Raw genomic sequence first — 20,514 nt, 5'->3', positions numbered from 1 at the left:
GGTATGCAGGATGTAAGAATTGGAAAATTACTTGCTGAGAACATGTATGTTGATGTGCTTGATTGAACCTGTACACAGTGTATTTTGGATGGAAAATTTATTGGTGGGTTGTGATGGTGTATAGTGAATTAAGGTAGAAAATAAAAATTAAAAAAAGAAAAAAAAAACTAATGTCAGGCGTGTGTGTGTGTGTGTGTGTGTGTGCACGTGCACACCCATGATCCCTGGCACAGAATGGAGGAGAAGGATTGTGCCATGGTCATCCCCCCCTCCTTAGGGAGTGATTTCTCGCTCTCTCTTTGTCTCTCTGGCAAGTTCATGTATCCTATAGCAAAAATCTTTTTTTTTTTTAAAGCATCTCATATAATAAGACTTTACTACTTTAAGTATAATATATACTTTAAATCATTAATTTTAATCATTAATTTATTTTTAAAGATTTTAGCAAAAATCTTTTTTTAAAGAGTCTCATATAATAAGACTTTACCACTTGAAGTATGATCTATACTTAAATAAATCATTAATTTATTTTGGCACAGACTCTAGATTATACCATTAGAGGATTTCTGGTCTCTTCTCTGCTCAGTTCTGATTTTAAAGCTTCATAAAGATTATGGAATTGGCTTGAGAACTACAGCTTTAAGTCATCAGAGATATTTTTAAAGATATCTAGTAATCCTTAGCAAAAAAATAAATTGGAATTTTAAATATCAGAAATATTATGTACACCAGTCTGGTCCATCATTAAAGATGAAAAAAGCAGTCCTACTTTAGTAATGATTACTACTCAGCTTTTGATGTAATATCATGCCAGATATGAAGTACCTCTTATCTGCAAAGCCTAGATAGAGGTTATAAATTCTGTGCTCTTTTCTTCTGTGTCAGAATTCATAAATACAGTCATGCCCCACAAAGGTGGTTTCTGTCAAATGCACAGTGGCGGAACGATAGGCTGTGGCATGCAGCCTAGGTAGACCAGTTGTAGGCTCTTGCACCTAGGTTTGTGCAAGCATGTTTTGTGATGTCTACAACAATGGAATTGCCTATCATGCATTTCTCAGAACACCTCCTGATCATTACACACTGCATAACTATGTTTGTAAATGTTCACTTTAGTAAAAAGTAAAGAAGACCTTTATCCATCTGTTTTCTGAGGGCTATCTGAGCCGTGGAGGGCAGGGGCAGGACACTTTTGTTATGAACAGGGCCTCTTTCCATCAGGAATCCATCCTGCACATCTGACCTCAAGTGTCAGAGCTAGGGGCCACATGCTCCCTCCTCATGCCTGGAGGGAGACCCAACATGTTATTCCAGCCTTTATGAGCCTCAGTCTCTCCAGTAAGTAGGTTGCGCTTGGGGTCAAATAGTGGCTGTCTAAAAAAAAAAAAAAATAGTGGCTGTCTAAAGGCATAGCTGCAGTAAGCTGCCATGATGACTACCCCAGCACCCTACTACAGGCAAGAGCAATGGCCAGGAACACTAGAAAAGAGCCAGGCTCTGAATGATTCACAAGGAATGGGGCTGAGACCATAGTGCAGAGAGTCCAGGTGTGCATGGTTTTTGCAGTTGCTTTTCCCCAGAGGCTGTACATGTGAGGCTATGCTATATTTAATGGAATACATACATACACACAAACACATAGTGTTTTTGTTTTGTTTTAATAGGGAGATTCTTGCTATAGGGTGTGTGTGCTTGCCAGAGAGACAGAGAGAGAGAGAGACAGAAAGAGAGAGATCATCCCCCAGGGTGGATGGCCTTGCCGTAGTTCCTTTTCCATTCTCCTCTTGGGATGTGGGGCACACCTGCACACACATCCACTATGGGTTTGAAGCCACAGAGTCTGGGGCACCAACAGCACTTGGCTACGTAGGAATCCAGCAATGTAACCATTACACCGTCTGCTGGTCCCTTAATGGATTATATTTTAAACTTTGATATACAGAATATTGTACTGTAGTATATATTGAATCATCATTTATTTTGCTTAGGAGGCGAAGGGAACTGTTCTGGGAACCTCCTCTGTGCCAAGCAGTGTGTCAGTAATTTATTTTAATGTAAATTCCTTTCATTTCCTTTAATATAGTAACATCATGGGTACACAGCAGTATTTTCCTTTTAAAGGTGAATAAGAGACACAGTGAGGTTAACTTACACAAATAATAAAACTGAGGAGTGACTTTTTTTTTAAATTTTTTTTTGCTATAACGTGCATGCACTCCCTTCTCTGTTCTCTTGGGATTTGGGGCACTTACACAACTATCTTACTACATCATTTCAAGAAGGAAACTTGTCATTTACTTTTCTTTCTTTCTCTTTTTTTTTTTTTGCTATAGGGCATGTGCACTCACCAGAAAGACAGAGACAGAAAGCAAGAAATCACCCCTCGGGGGGATGGCCATGCCACAATCCCTTCTCCTCCATTCTCCTCTTGGGATCCTGGGCACACACGCACATGTGCCCGGCATGAGTTTAAGCCACCGGCTTCAAGACTCGAACCACAGTTGACTACATGGGAGTTCAGCGACATAGCCATTATACTAACTACTGATTCCATCATTTACTTTTAAAATAATTGTATAAATGTATTCTGAAATAACCACAAATACTTTTTTTTTCTAAATTCTTTCCTAGGAAAACAAATATTACACTAATTAATACTACCTTTTCTTCAAATAATCAGAGTAATTTATTCTTTCTGTACTGGTACTTTTTTACATTACTGACTACAAAAAAGCAGGTGGTATAATTCTCATTTTGCAGGTGGTTAATATGAGATGTTGAGAAACTGAAAATAAATGATTTAGAAATGTTTCATATTAAGTATCCACTATTCTGTTATAAAACAAGCTAGATTTCAGGGAACCAGCAGTTAGCGTAATGGCTATGTCGCTGGACTCCCACGTAGTCGACCGTGGTTCGTGTCCCGGACCCGGTGGCTTAAAACTCACGCCGGGCGCGTGTGCGTGCGTGCCCAAGATCCCGAGAGGAGAATGGAGAAGGGATTGCGGCGTGACCATCCCCCCTGGGGGGTGATTTCTCGCTTTCTGTCTCTATGTCTCTCTCTGTCTGTCTGGCGAGCGCACGCGCCCTACAGTGAAAATCTCTCCCCCAAAAAAAATGAAAAAAAAAAAAAAAGCTAAATTTCATACAGAGCATTTAAATAACTCAGTCTAAATGCAAGTAGACAAGTAACTCAGCAAAAAGTAAAATATGTTAGGATTCAATTACTATGAGTAGGAATGGTAAATTTATAATTAATACAGGTTGGGACCAGCAGATGGTGTAATGGTTACGTCGCTGGACTCCCACGTAGTAGACTGTGGTTTGAATCCTGGACCTGGCGACTTAAAACTCATGTCAGGCACATGTGCATGAATGCCCAAGATCCCAAAAGAATTGAGGAGAAGGGATTGCAGCATGACCATCCTCCTGGGGGGTGATTTCTTACTTTCTATCTCTCTGTGTGTCTCTGGTGAGCACATGCGCCCTATAGCAGAAATCTTTTAGGAAAAAAAAAAATTAATACAGGCTGATCATCCCTAATATAAAGTTCAAAATCTGAAAGGTTCCAGAATCTTTGGAACACTCATGTGATGGAAGGATTGCAGTCAAAACGCTGCAATACAAAGATCTTATATAAAATTACCTTCAGGCTAGGAATAAGGTATTTGCAGTAGAGATGAAAAGAAGAGGGCTTAAGTTTAAAAAAAAAAGAAAAGAAGGAGGAGGTCAATCCATGAGATTTAATGATTTATTGAATGAGTATGGGACTGAGGAAGAAGGAACTGTCAATATAGCTTAGTTACTGTGAATTAACATGATGGAAAGTTTATCCACAGGGCCTTAAAGGAAATCAATCCATCTCTCTGTGAGACCATGTCTATTTTAATTAACTTCAAAATTTACTGAGGAAGGGATTATTTTCCCCCACTATAGGGCATGTGTATCTGCTGGAGTCAGAGAGGGAGAAAGACAGACAGAAAGTGAGAGAGAAAGTGAGAAATCACTCCCTAGGTGTATGACCACAACACAATCCCTTCTCTTCTTTTGGGATTCTAAGCATGCCAGCACATGTGCCCAGCATGCTTCTCAAACTGCCAGGTCTGGGAATCAAAACACACAGCCATCTATGTGGAATCCACCACCAACGTCCATGTCATCTGCCTAAATTAATGATATTTTCATGTTTTTGTGTTTCTTTTTTTTTTTAAACCGGTAGAATCTTAAGAAGATTCAAGAAATGGAAAAGGGTGATGAATCTAGCACAGACCTGGAAGAACTGAAAAACGCTGACTGGGTAAGATAGTTGAATATGCTTTCTGATCTGTTTATGACTAAATAAAATTAAATGCTGATTATTAAAGACTGTTATATAAATGTATATTAATATTGTATGAATTTGAATGCTTTGTCTTACATTTGAGGAAATACTTACTTCTCAAATGAAAAGCTTTCTAATTTTATTACAACCACTCCTGGCAATTTTGGTGTTTTGAAATATTAACATTTCTAATTATATTAATGCTTTAACATACTCTTGTGTGCAAACCAAATTTAAGCTCTTTTTTTTTTTTTTTTTTTTTAGGATTAGATGTGAAATTTTTTTTTTTTTTTTTTTTTCAGGCTTGGATGTGAAACTAATAGTGTAGTAGTGTTTTCATTTATCCAGTGGACAGTTACTGGATTAGCGCTCTGGTGATGCAGAATGAAAAAAAATAATACAGTCTTTATGAAATTCAGTCTAGAACAGAAGACTGATTTATAACGCAAATGATTGTGGCATATACACTAACACCCTTTAAGTATCTGCTGTTTCTCAGGCATGGTCCTAGTGACACCCAGAGTCCCTGCCCTCATATAAAACTTAGAGTTGGTAGGCATGACAGCCTTGGGACAGGACAGTGAATGTCATGCAGTGTTAGACTGGGTATGCATTCAGGTATTAGGAGGAAGAAATATTTTAGGATTCTCATTTTTTGGGTTGAGGATACTGGATAGATAATGACATTAAATGAGGGAATACAGGAATAAATGCAGATTTGGGGGACATGAATGGGTCACTTTGAACTATGTTAGGTTTAAACTGTTTGGAACATTCTTTTTAACAATTTTATGGAAGTATAATAGACAGAGTAAGCTGCACATGTTTAAAATATAACTTGGTAAGTTTTGACATATATGTGTATATATACACACATATACATATATACATACCCACGAGACAAAATAATGAACCTGTTCATCACACCCAAAATTTCTTCATATTCTGCTCTCACCCTCCTTCTCTCCTCCTCAGTTTCTGGGAAGCCAGTCTGCCCTGAGTCACTAGAGCATAGTTTGCATTTTCTAGAATTTCATGTAAATGTAATTATATAATATGTACTATTTCTTATTTGGGATCTTTCACTTAGCATAATTGTTTTGAGATTTCATCCATGTTGTTGCTTGTGGTATTTCTTTTTATTTCTGGATTGTATTCCATTGTATGGCCTGTGCTGTTTCTTTTTATTACTGGATTGTATTCCATTGTATGGATATACACAATTTGTTTATCCATTCATCAGTGGATGGTCATTTTAGTTGTTTTCTGCTGGCATATTCTTAATTCATTGATAGACATATTTATTGAGCTATTTGGAATGATTAATCTGAAACATTTAAAAGGAAGATTAAAAAACAAATTGCCTCTTGTCTTAAAAACTGACGTCATTTTAGAAGAATATCGATTTTGATTTTTCTTTGTATAGAAGAATACTCTGGCAGTACTGCTTGTAGGTATATTTTTTTGAGAGATTTTTTTGCCGTAGGGCATGTGCGCTCACTGGAGAGACAAAAAGCAAGGAATTACGCCCAGAAGTGATGGCTATCAAGCAGTCGGTTTTCCTCCATTCTCCTCTCGGGTTTTTGGGTGCACGTGCACACACACACGCACACACACACACACACACACACACACACACACCCCTTATGTGAATTTCAAGTCCATGGGTCCAGGACTCAAATTGTGATTGGCCATGTGGGAGTCCAGCAATGTAACCATTATGCCATCTGTTGGTCCCACTGTAGGAATAGTTCATCATGGCAAGTGAATTGTTTTACTGTTTTGTCCTAGCCATTAAAGCCAGATAATTCCAGACATTTAGAAATTAGCAAACAACTAGTATAAAGTTGAATTAAGAATTTAGTTTCTTGAAACTAGCAGGTGGCATAATGGTTACATCTTTGGACTCCCACATGGTTGACCGCTGTTTGCGTCCTGGACCTGGTGGCTTGAAACTCACACCAGGCAGAGACCAGCAGGTGGCGTGGTGGTTAAGACAGTGGACATTCCCACATGACCGACCAGGGTTTGAGTCCTGAATCTTTTGACTTACTTTCTCACTTCCTCTCTCTCTCACTCTCACCCTCTGTCTCTCTCTGGTCAAGCTAAAAAATAAATGAATAAATAAAATAAATATTTTTTTTAAAAGAAACTCACACCAGGTGTATGTGCATGCATACTCAAAATCCTGAGAGGAGAATGGGGGAGGAGGGATTGCACCATGGCCATCCCCCTCAGGGAGGTGATTTCTCACTTTCAGTCTCTCTGTCTGTCTCTCCACTGAACGCACACACCCAATAACAAAAATCTTTCTCTTAAAACAAAATTAATTTCTTACCATAAGACATCTCATTTAGAAACTAGTATGATCACTGACCAGAGATACACTAAGTCCAGAGGAAGGTGCATTGCCTTGCCTGCCAGCTGTTTTCCTCATAAGACCATGAAAGTGTGTTACCTAGAAAGATTACAGTGAAAGGACAGAATGAGGAAGAATTAGAATCTCTTTAATAGCAGAACCAGACCTCTCAGAATCTCCCTAGTGGAATAAGGGGTAAATGATAAAATCTCCAGAAATACATATGATGATAGCTATACCTTATTTAATTTCTGAAAAGTCAAATGTAAGATTTTTCCCATACAACAATATGTAGAGAACAGGATATATTAAAGTTTATTTGAATCCTTTTATGAATTACAGAGGGACAGCAGGTGGCCATGGTAGTTAAAGTGCTACATCCCCACATGACTGACTGCTGTCTGAGTCCTGGACCTGGTGGCTTGAAAATTATGCCAGGTGCAGGCGTGTGCTTACTCCAGATCCCAAGAGTTGATTGATACAATGTTTAACTGAACTATTATAGCTTGTTAAAGTAACCAAGTTACTTGAATAGGTATTTTTAAATATTTGTTATAAATTCAAATAATATAGGTCAAAATCTTCTACATAAAATAATTCTGATTAAATTTATCAAAAAAAGTTTTCAATAAAAATTTGTGATTTTTTTTTTAAAACTGTATACCACTTCTCATTTTCTTTTTCTGAAAAGGATCCAAAGTCCTTAATATAATCTGAAGTACTTAATATAATGGATACATATTGTGTACCCATTAGAACCCCTTCTAAAAGAATTCGTTTTTTTAAAAAAAGATTCTTAGCTTCTGCCACTAAAGGTGTTCTAATACAATATCTCTAAAATATCTGTATTTCTCTCTTGGGAATGCTCATGCCCCATCTTCCTCACTTCTCTTACTTCCTTCCTTAAGATCCCACTCCAATATCATTTCAATTTTTAAAACACTGTTCTCGGGGCCAGCAGGTGACATGGTGGTAGAGGCTATGGACTTCCACATGGCCGACCACTGTTCAAGTCCTGGACCTGGGGGCTTGCTTTCTCGCTCTCTCTCTCTCTCTTTCTCTGTCACTCTGGTTAGATTAAAATGAATAATAATAAATAAATAAAATTTTAAAAAATACTATTCTGATGATGACCCCCAGGATTTTTTTTTTTTAAGAGAGATTTTTGCTATGGGACTCGTACACCCACTGGAGAGACAGAAAGCAAGAAATTAACCCCCCCATGAGGATGGCCATGCCTCAGTCCCTTCTCCTCCATTTTCCTCATTGGATCTTAGGCATGTATGCACATACACTCAGTGTGAGTTTTAAGCTGCCAGGTCCAGGATTCAAACCACAGCCAACCATGTCAGAGTCCAGCGATATAACCATTATGCTATCTGCTAGTCCCAATCCCAGGTTTTAAAGAACCTTTATTAATGAAATTTTTAATTCACAAAAACACATAAATTGGAATATTATTCATATTACAGTGTTCATTCAGTCATTCATTTTTAGGTTTTTACCATAGGGCATGTACACTTGCTGGAGACACAGAGGGAGGGAAAGTGAGAAATGATCCCCCAGGGGAGATGGCCATGCCACAATCCCTTCTCCTCCATTCTCCTCTCAGAATTTTGGGCACCCACATACACATGTCAGCAAGAAAACTGTGCAGGCCAACCCCATAGTTCAGTGGTTAATAAGCACAATGCATTGGAACTCATATCTTGGCTTCAGAACCACACCAAGCACAGGTTCATGCATGCCTAAAGTCTCAGCAGGGTGGGGAAATGGAGGAGAAGGGATTGCGATGTGACCACCCTCCAATGGAAGGTATACACATGCACTCTCCTGCACTCGCACACACATAAGTGCACACCCTCTGGTAATGAAAACAAACAAAAAAAGAAAAATAAAACTGTGATTAATGTGTATAAAGATAAAACAATGTAAAAATTGTCATTTTCAAGCATTTTCTATGTACAGAAAACTAAGATAATCAACTCTGATCTTCTCAGCAAGTTCTTTTGTTAATGAGGAGACTGAGGCTCAGAAAAGTGAATCATTTTGCTAGATGTGGGATAGCTAATAGGTGATCTGTAGTCAGCTCTGGCCGCTACAGAATCACAGCAGCATAGAGCAAAAGCACCTGTCTGCACATCATTCCTGGTAGCTCCACTCTGCAAGTGTTTCATCCTTATCCTGGGAACACAGGTCAATCCAGGCTTGATGTTGTCATGGCGCTAATAGAAACAAGCCCCTTGTATTAATGCATGGCTTTTTGAAGCCTATGGTCTCACCAAACCCACCACTATTCCAGTGGCCGAACAAATCATAGAGCCCAACCCAAAATCAGGGTGTGGGAAATATAGTCTTCCTCAGTGAGCAGAGTTGCACAGTAGAGTGTGAACACCAAGAGGCATGAAGATGTGGGCCCTCATTCAACCTATTCGTGTGGTAGAGCCAGGATTTAAACCGAGGATCCTGTGCAGTTAGAGCCTGTAGATTCTCAGCTGGCTTACTACTCATCTTTTAGTCTCCTAAAATCTAATTTTTTAAATAGATTTTGTGTGGCTCACTCGGTGTTTTATAATATAAGATCTTTATTTCGCCAGTGTGACTGTTGCTATTTAGACAAAACTACAGGTTTTGTCTAACCCAAAAATCATAAACCCAAAATACCCCCAAAATTTAAAACTTTGAGCATCAACTTGTTACGGCAAGTGGACAGTTTCATACCAACTTCATATGACAGCACAGACATGCTGCATTGCAAAAATATTGTATAAAATCACCTTCAGGGTTACGTGTTACAGTGTATATGGCATAAGTAAGTTTTGGTTTAGACTTGGGTCCTATCCCCAAGATTGTCATGAAGTATATGCAAACATAGGAAATTCTGAAAAATTCTGAAATCTAAAACATTTTTGTCTCAAGTATTCTGGATCAGGGGTCCTCAACCTGTAATGCATCTATTCATCGATGTCTCTCTCTTGGTCTTTTCAGGCGCGATTCTGGGTACAGGTGATGAGGGACTTGCGGAATGGGGTAAAACTTAAGAAGGTCCAGGAACGGCAGTACAATCCTTTGCCCATTGAATATCAGCTCACTCCTTATGAGATGCTGATGGATGACATTCGGTGCAAAAGATACACGTTGCGAAAAGTCATGGTAAGTAATCAAAGGAAACTATGAATGGGCTCAAATGGTTATTCTTCAGTAATGTCATTTATTGAAAATGGTTTTCTCAATATTGTATTTTAAAATATCTTTCTCTTGAAAGTAATACTTAGCTATTGTAGAAAATTTGGAAAATGCATAAGCTCAGAAAAGGAAAAGTTAGGAATGTGTAATTCTGCAACCCAGAGACAAATTTTGTTAATAGGTTGGTGTATAATCAGTCTTTCTTGCTGTATGTTAAATTTGGAAAAAACAGGTAATAGAGAATATTTTGTTTTGTAACCTGTCACTTTTACTTCATATATTGTGAATATTTCCGCATGTCATTATGTATTCAACAGCATCATTTCTAAATGGCTACATCTTTCCTAGTTCATGACTAACCAAAGTTTATAAAACTAATCACTTTGTATCTGTTGAGTTGTTAGAAAAATCATGACTTTTTTTTTTTCTTTTTCTATGCAAAAATGCATCATGACTTTTCCAACAATTCAATCGTTAGAAACAGGCTATTTTGTGTATAAATCTTTTTGAATAGCCACAATGAACTCCTTCAGTTAAGCTCTTACAAGAGAACCATCCAATTCAGCAAATCCTCACAGCTTTTTCCTTAAAACTGATCATGTATCTGACCACATCTCACCACTCCACTAGGAATACTGTCTGTTCCATGCCGCTATCATCTCTCGCTCAGACTACTACAGGGGCCTCTACGCGGTCTTCCTGCTTCACTCTTGCCTCCTTTCCAAGCTGCTTTTCCCAAAAAACAGTCATAGTAAGCCTCTTAAGTAAAAATGTAACTTATCAGGGCCAGTGTGGTGGTTGGGACACTGGACTCCTGCATGGCTAACTGCGGTTCAAGTCCCGGACCTGGCAGCTTGCTTTCTCACTCTCCCTCTCTGTCTGGTGAGCACATTTGCCCAGTAGCAAAATCTAAATAATAATAACTTTTAAAAAACATAACATGCCATTGCCCTGCTTACAACCTCCCACTGGCTCTTCATCACACTCAGGATATGCATCACAGTGTTCTCCTAGCCCACAAAGACTCCATGGCGAGATCCAGATTGCCTCTCAAACATCATCTCTTTCCAGTTGAATTTTGGCCTGAGCCACCCATGTTTCTGCCAGTGTGTCAGAAGTGCCTGACCTGCTCCTGCAGCAGAGCCTCGGCCTTTCCTCGCCTCTCTCCCGGAAGTCTCTCTTCCCGAGTATCGGTAGCTCTTCACGTCTTAGGTCTCTGCTCAGGTGTCCCTTCGTTAGCAGTCTTCTCTCCATCTCTACTCTCGTGTCTCACCAGCTGACATTGTCATGTATTGGGTCCCTGGCAGAGTCATGACACCTTTTTGCATAAAAAAATGCATCATGACTTTCCCAATGACCTAATATTTTCAGATTGACTCTCTCTCCCTTACAAAAACAGGTCTCAGTTCTGCTCACTGTTTATCCCTGGGACTAGAACACGTGCCCAGTGTACTAGGTTGTCAGGACAGTTGTGACATATTTTCCTATTCAAAAATGCCTCATGACTTTCCCAACGACCTGATATGATCCTAGTCCCACAGTCTAGTTAGGGAGACAGTGATGATGAATGTGAGTGTGAGTATAAGGTGAAGACAGAGTGGGACCAGCAGATGGTGTAATGGTTATGTAACTGGACTCACACATAGTTAATCACAGTTCAAGCCCCAGACCCTGTGGCTTAAAACTTATGCCAGGCCTGTGTGTACATGCCTAAAATCCCAAGAGGTGAATGGAGAAGGAATTGTGGCATGGCCATGCCCTTTGGGAGGTGACTTCTCGCTTTCTTGTCTGTCTGTCTCTCCAGTGAGCACATCATGTGCCCTATAGCAAAAATATCTCTTGGGACTAGCAGTTAGCGTAATAGCTATGTCGCTGGACTCCCATGTGGTCAGCTATGGTTCGTGTCCCGGACCCGGTGGCTTGGGATTTGCGCCAGGCGCATGTGGGTGCATGCCCAGGATCCCACGAGGAGAGCAGAGGGGAGGGGATTGCGATGTGGCCATCCCCCCTGGGGGGTGATTTCTTGCTTTCTGTCTCTCTGTCTCTCTCTGTCTGCCTGGTGAGCACACGCGCCCTATAGCGAAAACCTCTCCAAAAAAAAAAAAAAAATCTCTTAAAAAAAAAAAAAAGATATAAAAGGAGCAGCCACCCCTTCTGAGCATGTTAAGGAGGGCTCTAGTGGAAAGTTATTCTGGGGCTGAAATTTGAAGATTGACTAAGGCTTGACCAATTGGGCATTGTGTGTTGCCCTCCAGGAACGTCAGGCATTCAAAACATCCTGCAGTTGTAGAAGTAAAAACTGCCAGGACACGGGACAATATGCTCTCACCTGGAGGATGAGTAGAGGCAGCTGTTCTCCCTGGAGCGCACACAGGGCACTTGTCACCACACCTCTGGACACTAGAGATGCTCCGTGCGCGGCAGCGTCCCGCACATTCTACATGAAAGGTGACGTGTGCCTGCTGGTGCCACCTTCTGCACGGCCAGCCAGCCATGCTTGGGGGGAGTTCTGACTTGTCACTGCCAAGCGCTGGCAGTGCTGGCTGGAGCTAAAAGAAGTGCGTGTCTCAGAAGACAGGACAGATTCCATAGAAACACACTGAGAAATGTGTCCCAGGGACATCACTGCCTCCTGAAAGTAGATCTCCAGTTCATAGACATCACAAGGAGCGGTCAGTGGTTTCTGTCCAGCAGGTAAAGTGGTCGGAGCAGTAAGGATGTGCGTTAGTGTGGTGAGGGTCGTCAGTGGGTTCAGACGTTGCGCTCGATCCTCAGTGATTAATAGATGATCGTTACACCTAGATGCAGTTCACCGTGCTTTCGCATACATTTTCCAGAAAACACAAATTTGGCTTTTCTCAATTTCTGGACTTTTTGTAGAAAGGTATGAATAACAGCTAGCATTCCGTGAAAATCTTCAACCTGGATTGTTCTCCCTATCCGTTAATTTAGAGATAGGTGGGTGGGCAGGGAGATAGATAGATAGATAACCGTTTTACACCCCAAAAAAATCATATTATGTGTGTTTTATCGCCCTTTCCCTGTATAGAGAATGAAGGTAGATAGTCTCTTTCTTAAAATAGTGACGCAGTATTTCCTTGAACAGTGCCATGTTAGCTCCCCAACCCTCATTAATAGACACTGAGATTGTTTCCAGTTTTCATTCTGTTAACCAGTAATAAGATGAATATTCTAATAAACATCTCATCCAATTACCTCCTCTGTAGGTGAGATAAATAGATCGAAAATAATGAGCATTTTAGATTTTACTACATTTTGCCAAATTTCTCTCGAAAAGAATTGTAACCAGTTCACAATTTTACCAGCTTTGTAAGATAATTTCCATTGCCAGTACTGGATAACATTACCTTTTCCAAACATATCTACTTATAAGAAAATTCTGATTAGGTTAGCAGTTAATAATGAGTAGTTTTCATGCTTATCCAGGAGGAATTATTTTTTTTAATTATATCAATGACTAAAATAAGCCCTAATAGATTGCTATAGTTTCTATCTGCTATATCATTGTCTTTTACCTGTTACTTTTTTGGTTTTTTAGTTTTTTGCTATAGGGTATGTATGCTCACAGGAGAGAGCGAGAAAGAGTGACACAGAGGGAAAGTGAGGAACCCCTGGGGGGATGGCCACGCCACAGTCTCTTCTCCTCCATTCTCCTCTTGAGATTTTTGAGCACACACGCATATGTGCCCTATGTGATTTTCAAGCTGCCTGTTCTGATACTCGAAATGCCATCAGCCATGTGGGAGTCTAGCACCTTAACCATTGCATCACCTCCTGGCTTCTTACCTGTCACCTTTGGTATTGCTAAATCTTTAAATTTTTATTAGATAAAATAATTATGCTAAATAGTGGCCAATCTGATACTAAGAATTACCTAGAATCTATTCCTCTTGTAGGTGCTGAGTTAGCTGGCCCCTGCTGGGGTCTGGGACTCTGCGTGTTGCGTAGGTATCGTAGGCAAGGCTTAGGGAAGCAATGACGTGTACTGCACAGAGCGGCAGAGTCCTGTGTATCCACACTGGAAAGATTTGGAAGCACAAGTACTATTTTTCTCCTGTGGTAAATAAAAGACTTTTAAAATTAGAGTCTGAATGTTTTCTTCTAATTTTTTTAAAAATTACAGTTAAATTCATATCATATGAAATTACCCACTTTAAAGTGGGCAGTTTAGTGCCGTTGGTATGTTCCCAAGGTTGTACAACCTCCACCTCTGAAATAATTTCATTATCCCAAAAGGAAACCTCGTACCCATGAAGTATTACTCGCATTCCTCTGTCCCCCAAGACTGTAACAACCAGTAACCAGTGTTCTGTCTGTGTGGATTAACCTGTTCTGGATATTTCATATAAATGGAATCATATCATTTATTCTGGCTTCTTTCACTTGGCATAATGTTTCGAAGGCTCATCCACATTGTAGTGTGCAGGAGTACTGCATACCTTTTTTCTGACTGAATAATCCTTCATTGCATGAATGCACATACCACGTTTTGTCTATCTGATCATCACTAGGTGGACATTTATGTTCTTTCTACACTTTCCCTGTTGTGAATAATGCTGCCGTCGACAGTCATGTACAAGTTTTTGTTTGAATACCTGTTTTCAGTTCTTCCGATTATAAACCTGGGAGTAGAATGTCCGTGTGGTATTTCTGTGTTTGACTTAACAGTAAGCACCAAACTGTTTTTACAGCATTACGCCATTTAATATTCCCACTGCCAGTGTATAAGGGTTCTAATTTCTCCACATCCTGGTCAACACTTGTTACAGTTATCTGAGTTGGTGTGATAAAGTATCTCATTACAGTTTTCATTTGTATTTCCTTGGTGACTGATGATATTCATGTGCCTGTGGGCCATTTGCATATCTTCTTTGGAGAAATATCTACTCAGATCCTATGTTTATTTTTAATTAGGTTATTTGTATTTTCATTGTTTCATTTTTGAGGTTTTACTTTCAAGTTTATTTATTTCTTCCCTGAAAGAGACAGACAGGCACTCCCCCAAAACAGGGTCTTTTTGTTGCAATCCACCCACAGTCGCAGCCAGCCTGGATCACATCATGCACCTGTGGTCCTGAGGGAGGTCCCAGAACGTGTCCTAAGTGAGTCCAGTGTTACTACCACTGCAAAACTGCCTGGCCCCATCTAAGAGTACTTTACATATTCTGGATACTGATACAAATGTCAACAAGATTTCTTTTGTCTGTTTAACTTTAGAACCAGCTACCTAAAACATGCCATTTCGGAAACCAGATTGAGTTCAGGGTAGATGTTTTAAAGTTTTCAAAGGGGATCATTTTGTATAGTATAGGTTTTATATTTAAGATGCTGTGGCTTGGACCGTCCACATAATACAGTGCTTGAGCCCTGTGCCTAGGGAGCTGGAGCCCACACAGCCAATTGCAGTTCAACTCCCAGTCCTGGCAGTTTGAAAACACGCCAGGTGTACGCATGTGCATGCCCAGTGTCCTTCCTGATGGAATGGCGAAATAGAGATAAAAGAATTGTGTGACCAGGCGCCATTGGGAGGTACTTTCTCTTTCTCTCTGATGGGTGCACATATGCACATGCCTTCTGGCAATAAAAATGAGTAAAGAAACACACACATGTGGCATTGTGGCTCAGAAATAGGTTTTTATAATTGATTTTATTTACTTATATGTCTCCTATTTGTGTTCATCCAGGAATCACTTCTCATTTCAGTTCAGAGAGCTTTTTCAGGAAATGTGTATTTAGATGAAAATAATTTGACTGACCCAGCACAATGGTTTCCACACAGTCCCTATTCCTTATACTGACTTAGGCCCATACTGACCTGCTATTTCCCTGGCGAGCACTGACCCACATTTAGAATGGGGACCAGGATACAGCTTCTTAGGACTGAGGAAACTAAAATTAATATACTTGTTTTGGGAATAGAATTTATAACCTTGACCTCATTTAATCCATTCTCTTAACCCTACTGTTGTGATAGAAAAGCCCTTGAAATAAAAGCTTAATGGAAATCAGCTAGAAAGCTATAAAGAACTCTGTTCAGGAGCAGAATAGTTAGCAATAGAAAAATCTGATTAAATTGTTTTAGGCAGTTGGTATTTTTAAAATCATCTCATATCACATGACATCCATAGGTATGAGATGATGCCCCATGAGGCTGAGTTCTGCTTCCTGGTTGCATTCCCTTCTTAAACCAAGCCCTGGCAATGCTGTGCTGGGCTTTACCTAGTCGGTACGCCCACAGCTCATCATAGGACCATCTGCCCTTAGGCAGGGCTGGAAGTGGAGCTTGCGGAAGAAGAGGGAAGTGGATGTCAGATAGGCCCCCTGCAGGCTTGTCATACTGAACTCCAGTGGAGTGACCACATCTGGGGAACCGAGCCTAGGAGGGGACAGTTCGGGCTCTATTTTGCTCAAACAAGACTGGAGAACAAATATAACAAAATGGTGCGCATCGTGCCCTCTGCGTGGTCGGAATGAGCGTTTTGGTGTCCTGGGGTGGTTTTATATTTCTATTTGAATGAGTCTGTGGTGGTGCCAGTTTACACTAAATTGCTTTTGTGACATGCCTTCTGGCAATAAAAGGCATTTGAAATAACAGCAGAAACGTGCAATGATGATCCTATAATCACTTCAGTCTGCTTTTTGTCTCCTTTTAGGTGAATGGTGATATTCCCCCTCGGTTAAAAAAAAGTGCTCATGAAATCATCCTTGACTTCATTCGATCAAGACCACCTTTAAATCCAGTATGTAATTTGACATGTTCTTGGTTGGCATTGGCGTAACATATTCTCCTTCTCTAGGGCATATCTTTACAACTTCAACTTTTCTGAGTGATTGGTTTTTCCACTGAACTTTCATTCTAAAAATGATGAAGCTTAACTGTAAATTATATTCTTTAGGCAGAGGGAAAGATTTAGAATTATTCAACACAGCACCATCTTGGGATATTTTTACTCAAAACAACCTGCACATGGTACAAAATCTGGCCAAACACCTCTGCTCATAATGGCTCAGTATAATCCCAGAAAGTTCCCATGGGGATTGACCTTTCTAGTGCTGCCCCTTCTTGATGAATGTCACCTTGACGCTATTTCACATTGTACCCATCTGGCTGTACCTCCTCTGTTAGCAGGGTTCTTCCTAGTGATCTGAGAGTCAGAATATTCTAATCTGGTTCGAAGGGGCTTTGTGTTTCCTCTCTTCTTTTCTCCCTCCTAGTCAGAGCTCACCATAGCCTGCATACTTCAAGTAACTAGAAAGGGAATGTTATTTCCCAGTTTGTGTTCCTCTAAAGAGTATTTAATGATCCCATTGACAACCTTTCTTTTTTTCCCTGCACTATTTATTTATTTTGTTTTTGTCACAGGGCATGTGCGCTTGCCAGGGAGAGGCAGTGAGAGGGAAAGTAAGAGGTCATTCCCCAAGGGGGATGGCCACACTGTAATCCCTTCTCTTCTGTTCTCCTGGCATTTTGGACACACACACGTCCAGAGTGACTTTCAAGCCTCCAAGTCCTGAATTTGAACCAGGTCAGCCATATGGAAGTCTAACACCTTAACCACTATGCAACCTGCTGGCTCTCCAAAAAAAAATTATTTTTATTAATTTATTTTACATTCATTCACTGAGTATCATTACAGTGTACAAAATGTGATTTCCCATCCAGAATACACTGCATAGTAGAAAAGACTTTTTAAGACAGGAAAGAGATCACCGAAGAAATGGTTTGAGGAAGGCAGGTCATGGTTGAGCAAAAAAACATGAAATGAAGTGAACCTGAATTTGCACACTAGTTAAACAACAGCCACATGTGTCTGAGGAAGTTAATCAGGCTCCCTAAGCCTTTTATTTCAGCAAGTACGGAATGAATATAGTAATAATCATTGACGAAGGTTGTGGTGAGTTATTTAAAAACGTTAGCTTTAAAAATAGTACTACAGGGCCAGCAGGAGGCGTAGTGGTTAAGGTGCCAGACTCCGCCATGGTTGACCATGGTGCAGGTCTTGGACTTGATGGCTCTCTCTCTCTCTCTCTCTCTTTTTCTCTGTTGCTCTGTGATCAAACTGAACAAATCATAATGAATAAAATTAAATAAAATAATTCTTAAAAAAATAGCACTACTAATGGGACTAGCAGGTGGGGTAGTGGTTAAAGTGCAGAACTCCTACACAGATGACTGCAGTTTGAATCACAGACCTGGCAGCTTGAAAATAATGCTAGGATCCAGACCAGCAGATGGCATAATGGTTACATCACTGGGCTCCCACATAGTTGACCACGGTTCAAGTCCTGGACCCAGCAACTTAAAACTCATGCTAGGCATGTGTGCATGCATGCCCAAAATTCTGAGAGGAGAATGGAGGAGAAGGGACTGTGGTGTGGCCATCCCCTCTGGGGGGTGATTTCTCACTTTCTGTCTTTCTCTCTGTCTCTCTGACGAGTACCATGCTGTATAGCAAAAATCTCCCTGGATAAAAAAGAAAGAAAGAAAATAACACCAGGCATGTGTGCATGCATGCCCAAAATCCTAGGAGGAGAAGATTGGCATGGCCATCTCTCCTGGGGAGTGATTTCTCGCTTTCCCTCTCTCTCTCTCCAGCAAGCAAATGTACCCTATGGCACAAACCTTTAAAAAAAAAAAATAAGTACTAATAATAAATAAGGATAGCTTACATTGCAATTGGTGGTCTGTCATACTAGTATATAGGAAATACAACTTCAGCAAACCACTTAAAATTGGTTGAGTACATATGACGAAATCACTATAAAATCCAATATACTCTATTGCTTTAGAAATCTTGATACTTAGCCATGAAAACGATCTTTTATCAGGCATTGTTACAATCAATAAAATATAATTCACATTATTGTACTGTGTGAATGACTTCAGTAAAAACTGTAAGGCACTTGACTCCTACATGACCAACCATGGTTCTAGTCCCGGATCTGGCAACTTGCTCTCTCACTGCCTCCTCCTCTCTTCATGTCTTTCCTGTCTAACTGAAAGATAATAATAAACAAAATTAAATAAATAATTCTTTTTTTTTTTTTTTGAGAGATTTTCACTGTAGGGCGCGTGCGCTCGCCAGACAGACAGAGAGAGACATAGAGACAGAAAGCGAGAAATCACCCCCCAGGGGGGATGGTCACGCCGCAATCCCTTCTCCTCCATTCTCCTCTCGGGATCTTGGGCACGCACGCACACGCGCCCGGCGTGAGTTTTAAGCCACTGGGTCCGGGACACAAACCGCGGTCGACTACGTGGGAGTCCAGCGACATAGCCATTATGCTAACTGCTGGTTCCCAAATAATTCTTTTTTTGAAAACAGAAACTTTATTAAACAAAAACAAAGCACCTATAAGGATAAAATCTAGCCAGTATGCTTTTTTTCAAGGTCTCAGCGAGAAAACTGAAACCAACCCCACCACGGCCGCGGAGTCTCCATGAAAGAATATTAGAAGAAATTAAAGCTGAAAGGAAGCTGCGGCCTGTCTCACCAGAGGAGATTAGACGAAGCAGATTCGGTGAGTCACGGCTTCTTGTGCTTGCGGTCACGTCACCCACGGGGAAAGGGTTTTTATACAGCCAGCTCCATGAAAGTGACAGTGCAAAGTCAGGAGGATCCGTGGAGCTGTCGGTTCTTGTTCTCTGTCTCTCTCTCTCTCTCGTTCTCAGTCTTGCTCACTTCCTCACATACACAACCCCCCGCACACACTTACTCAAAGTTCACACTTGAAATCCATAGGACAGGGAATTCTCTCCCTGATTCTGAGCTTGACCAGGACATCATGGCGTCATGGAGAAAGCACTGCTGGTAGCTACACTGAGATTTCCAGGAGAGTCTCTTTACCTCTCTGAGCATCATCTTCTCCATCAGCGGAGAGGGATAAAAATTCCTTTGACCTATATTACGACTTTTATGTAAGATCAAATAGGGCTGTGATAAAAATACCTTTTAAGTACAGGTACGAAGATCCGGTATTACATTTTAGAAATATAGATAATAATTCGTTTTACTTCATGTTTCTATCATTTTAATGTTGAATTTGAAGATAGGGTAATATGTGGTGAAAGCATCAGTTATTCTGGTATTCCCAAACTTATTCCCAAACTTCCTTCGTAGTAATTATTTTTAATTTTTTTTTTTTAAAGTTTGTTTATTCCATGAGAGAGATAGATAGACAGGCCCCTCTGAACGGGGTCCTCACACAGTGGTCCTCTCCTGGTCTCAGCCAGCCTGAATTCCAGGCACACGTGTGCACTCGCTGGGCCTGTACAGAGAGGCCCTGAGGCCTAAATCTGGGACCTTCCCATGTGAGTCCAGTTGTGACACTTCTGTGCCATCCCCTGGCCCTAATTTTACTGTTACTTAAGTGTGTACTGTGATCTCACATTGATTTTCATTTATAGCAAGATTGTCTTATAAGACTTCTATAAACATTTTTTATTATATGGTTCTCCTCCAATTTGTAAGATTAAAGATGCCCAAAGAATTTAAAGAAGCTTCCTTTAGGAAAATAGATTAGAGTGCTATGTGAGCAGGAAAGGGGCTGGTTCTATGACACCACACTCTGCTAGTTTTCTCCTCTGATCTCTTTTTCTGCCCCTTTCAGATTCTTCTTGGTCCCT

The 20,514-nt window shown here is 40.4% G+C and overlaps 1 protein-coding gene across 4 annotated transcripts in view; it reads left to right on the top strand.

Moving 5' to 3' along the window:
* Nucleotides 1-20,514, top strand: part of SPIRE1 (spire type actin nucleation factor 1) — a 182,592-nt gene that overhangs the window by 115,014 nt on the left and 47,064 nt on the right. For all 4 annotated transcript variants that reach the window (XM_006164052.2, XM_006164050.2, XM_006164051.2 and 1 more), the window contains exons 4-7: nt 4,220-4,297; nt 9,669-9,833; nt 16,541-16,627; nt 19,280-19,409. In XM_006164052.2, the coding sequence (XP_006164114.1) occupies nt 4,220-4,297; nt 9,669-9,833; nt 16,541-16,627; nt 19,280-19,409 (460 nt within the window). The remainder of the gene's footprint in view (nt 1-4,219; nt 4,298-9,668; nt 9,834-16,540; nt 16,628-19,279; nt 19,410-20,514) is intronic.

This window comes from Tupaia chinensis, unplaced genomic scaffold, assembly GCF_000334495.1.
Source record: "Tupaia chinensis unplaced genomic scaffold, TupChi_1.0 Scaffold143584_1, whole genome shotgun sequence".
NCBI lineage: Eukaryota > Metazoa > Chordata > Mammalia > Scandentia > Tupaiidae > Tupaia > Tupaia belangeri.
This window is presented reverse-complemented; position numbering and strand designations above follow the sequence as displayed.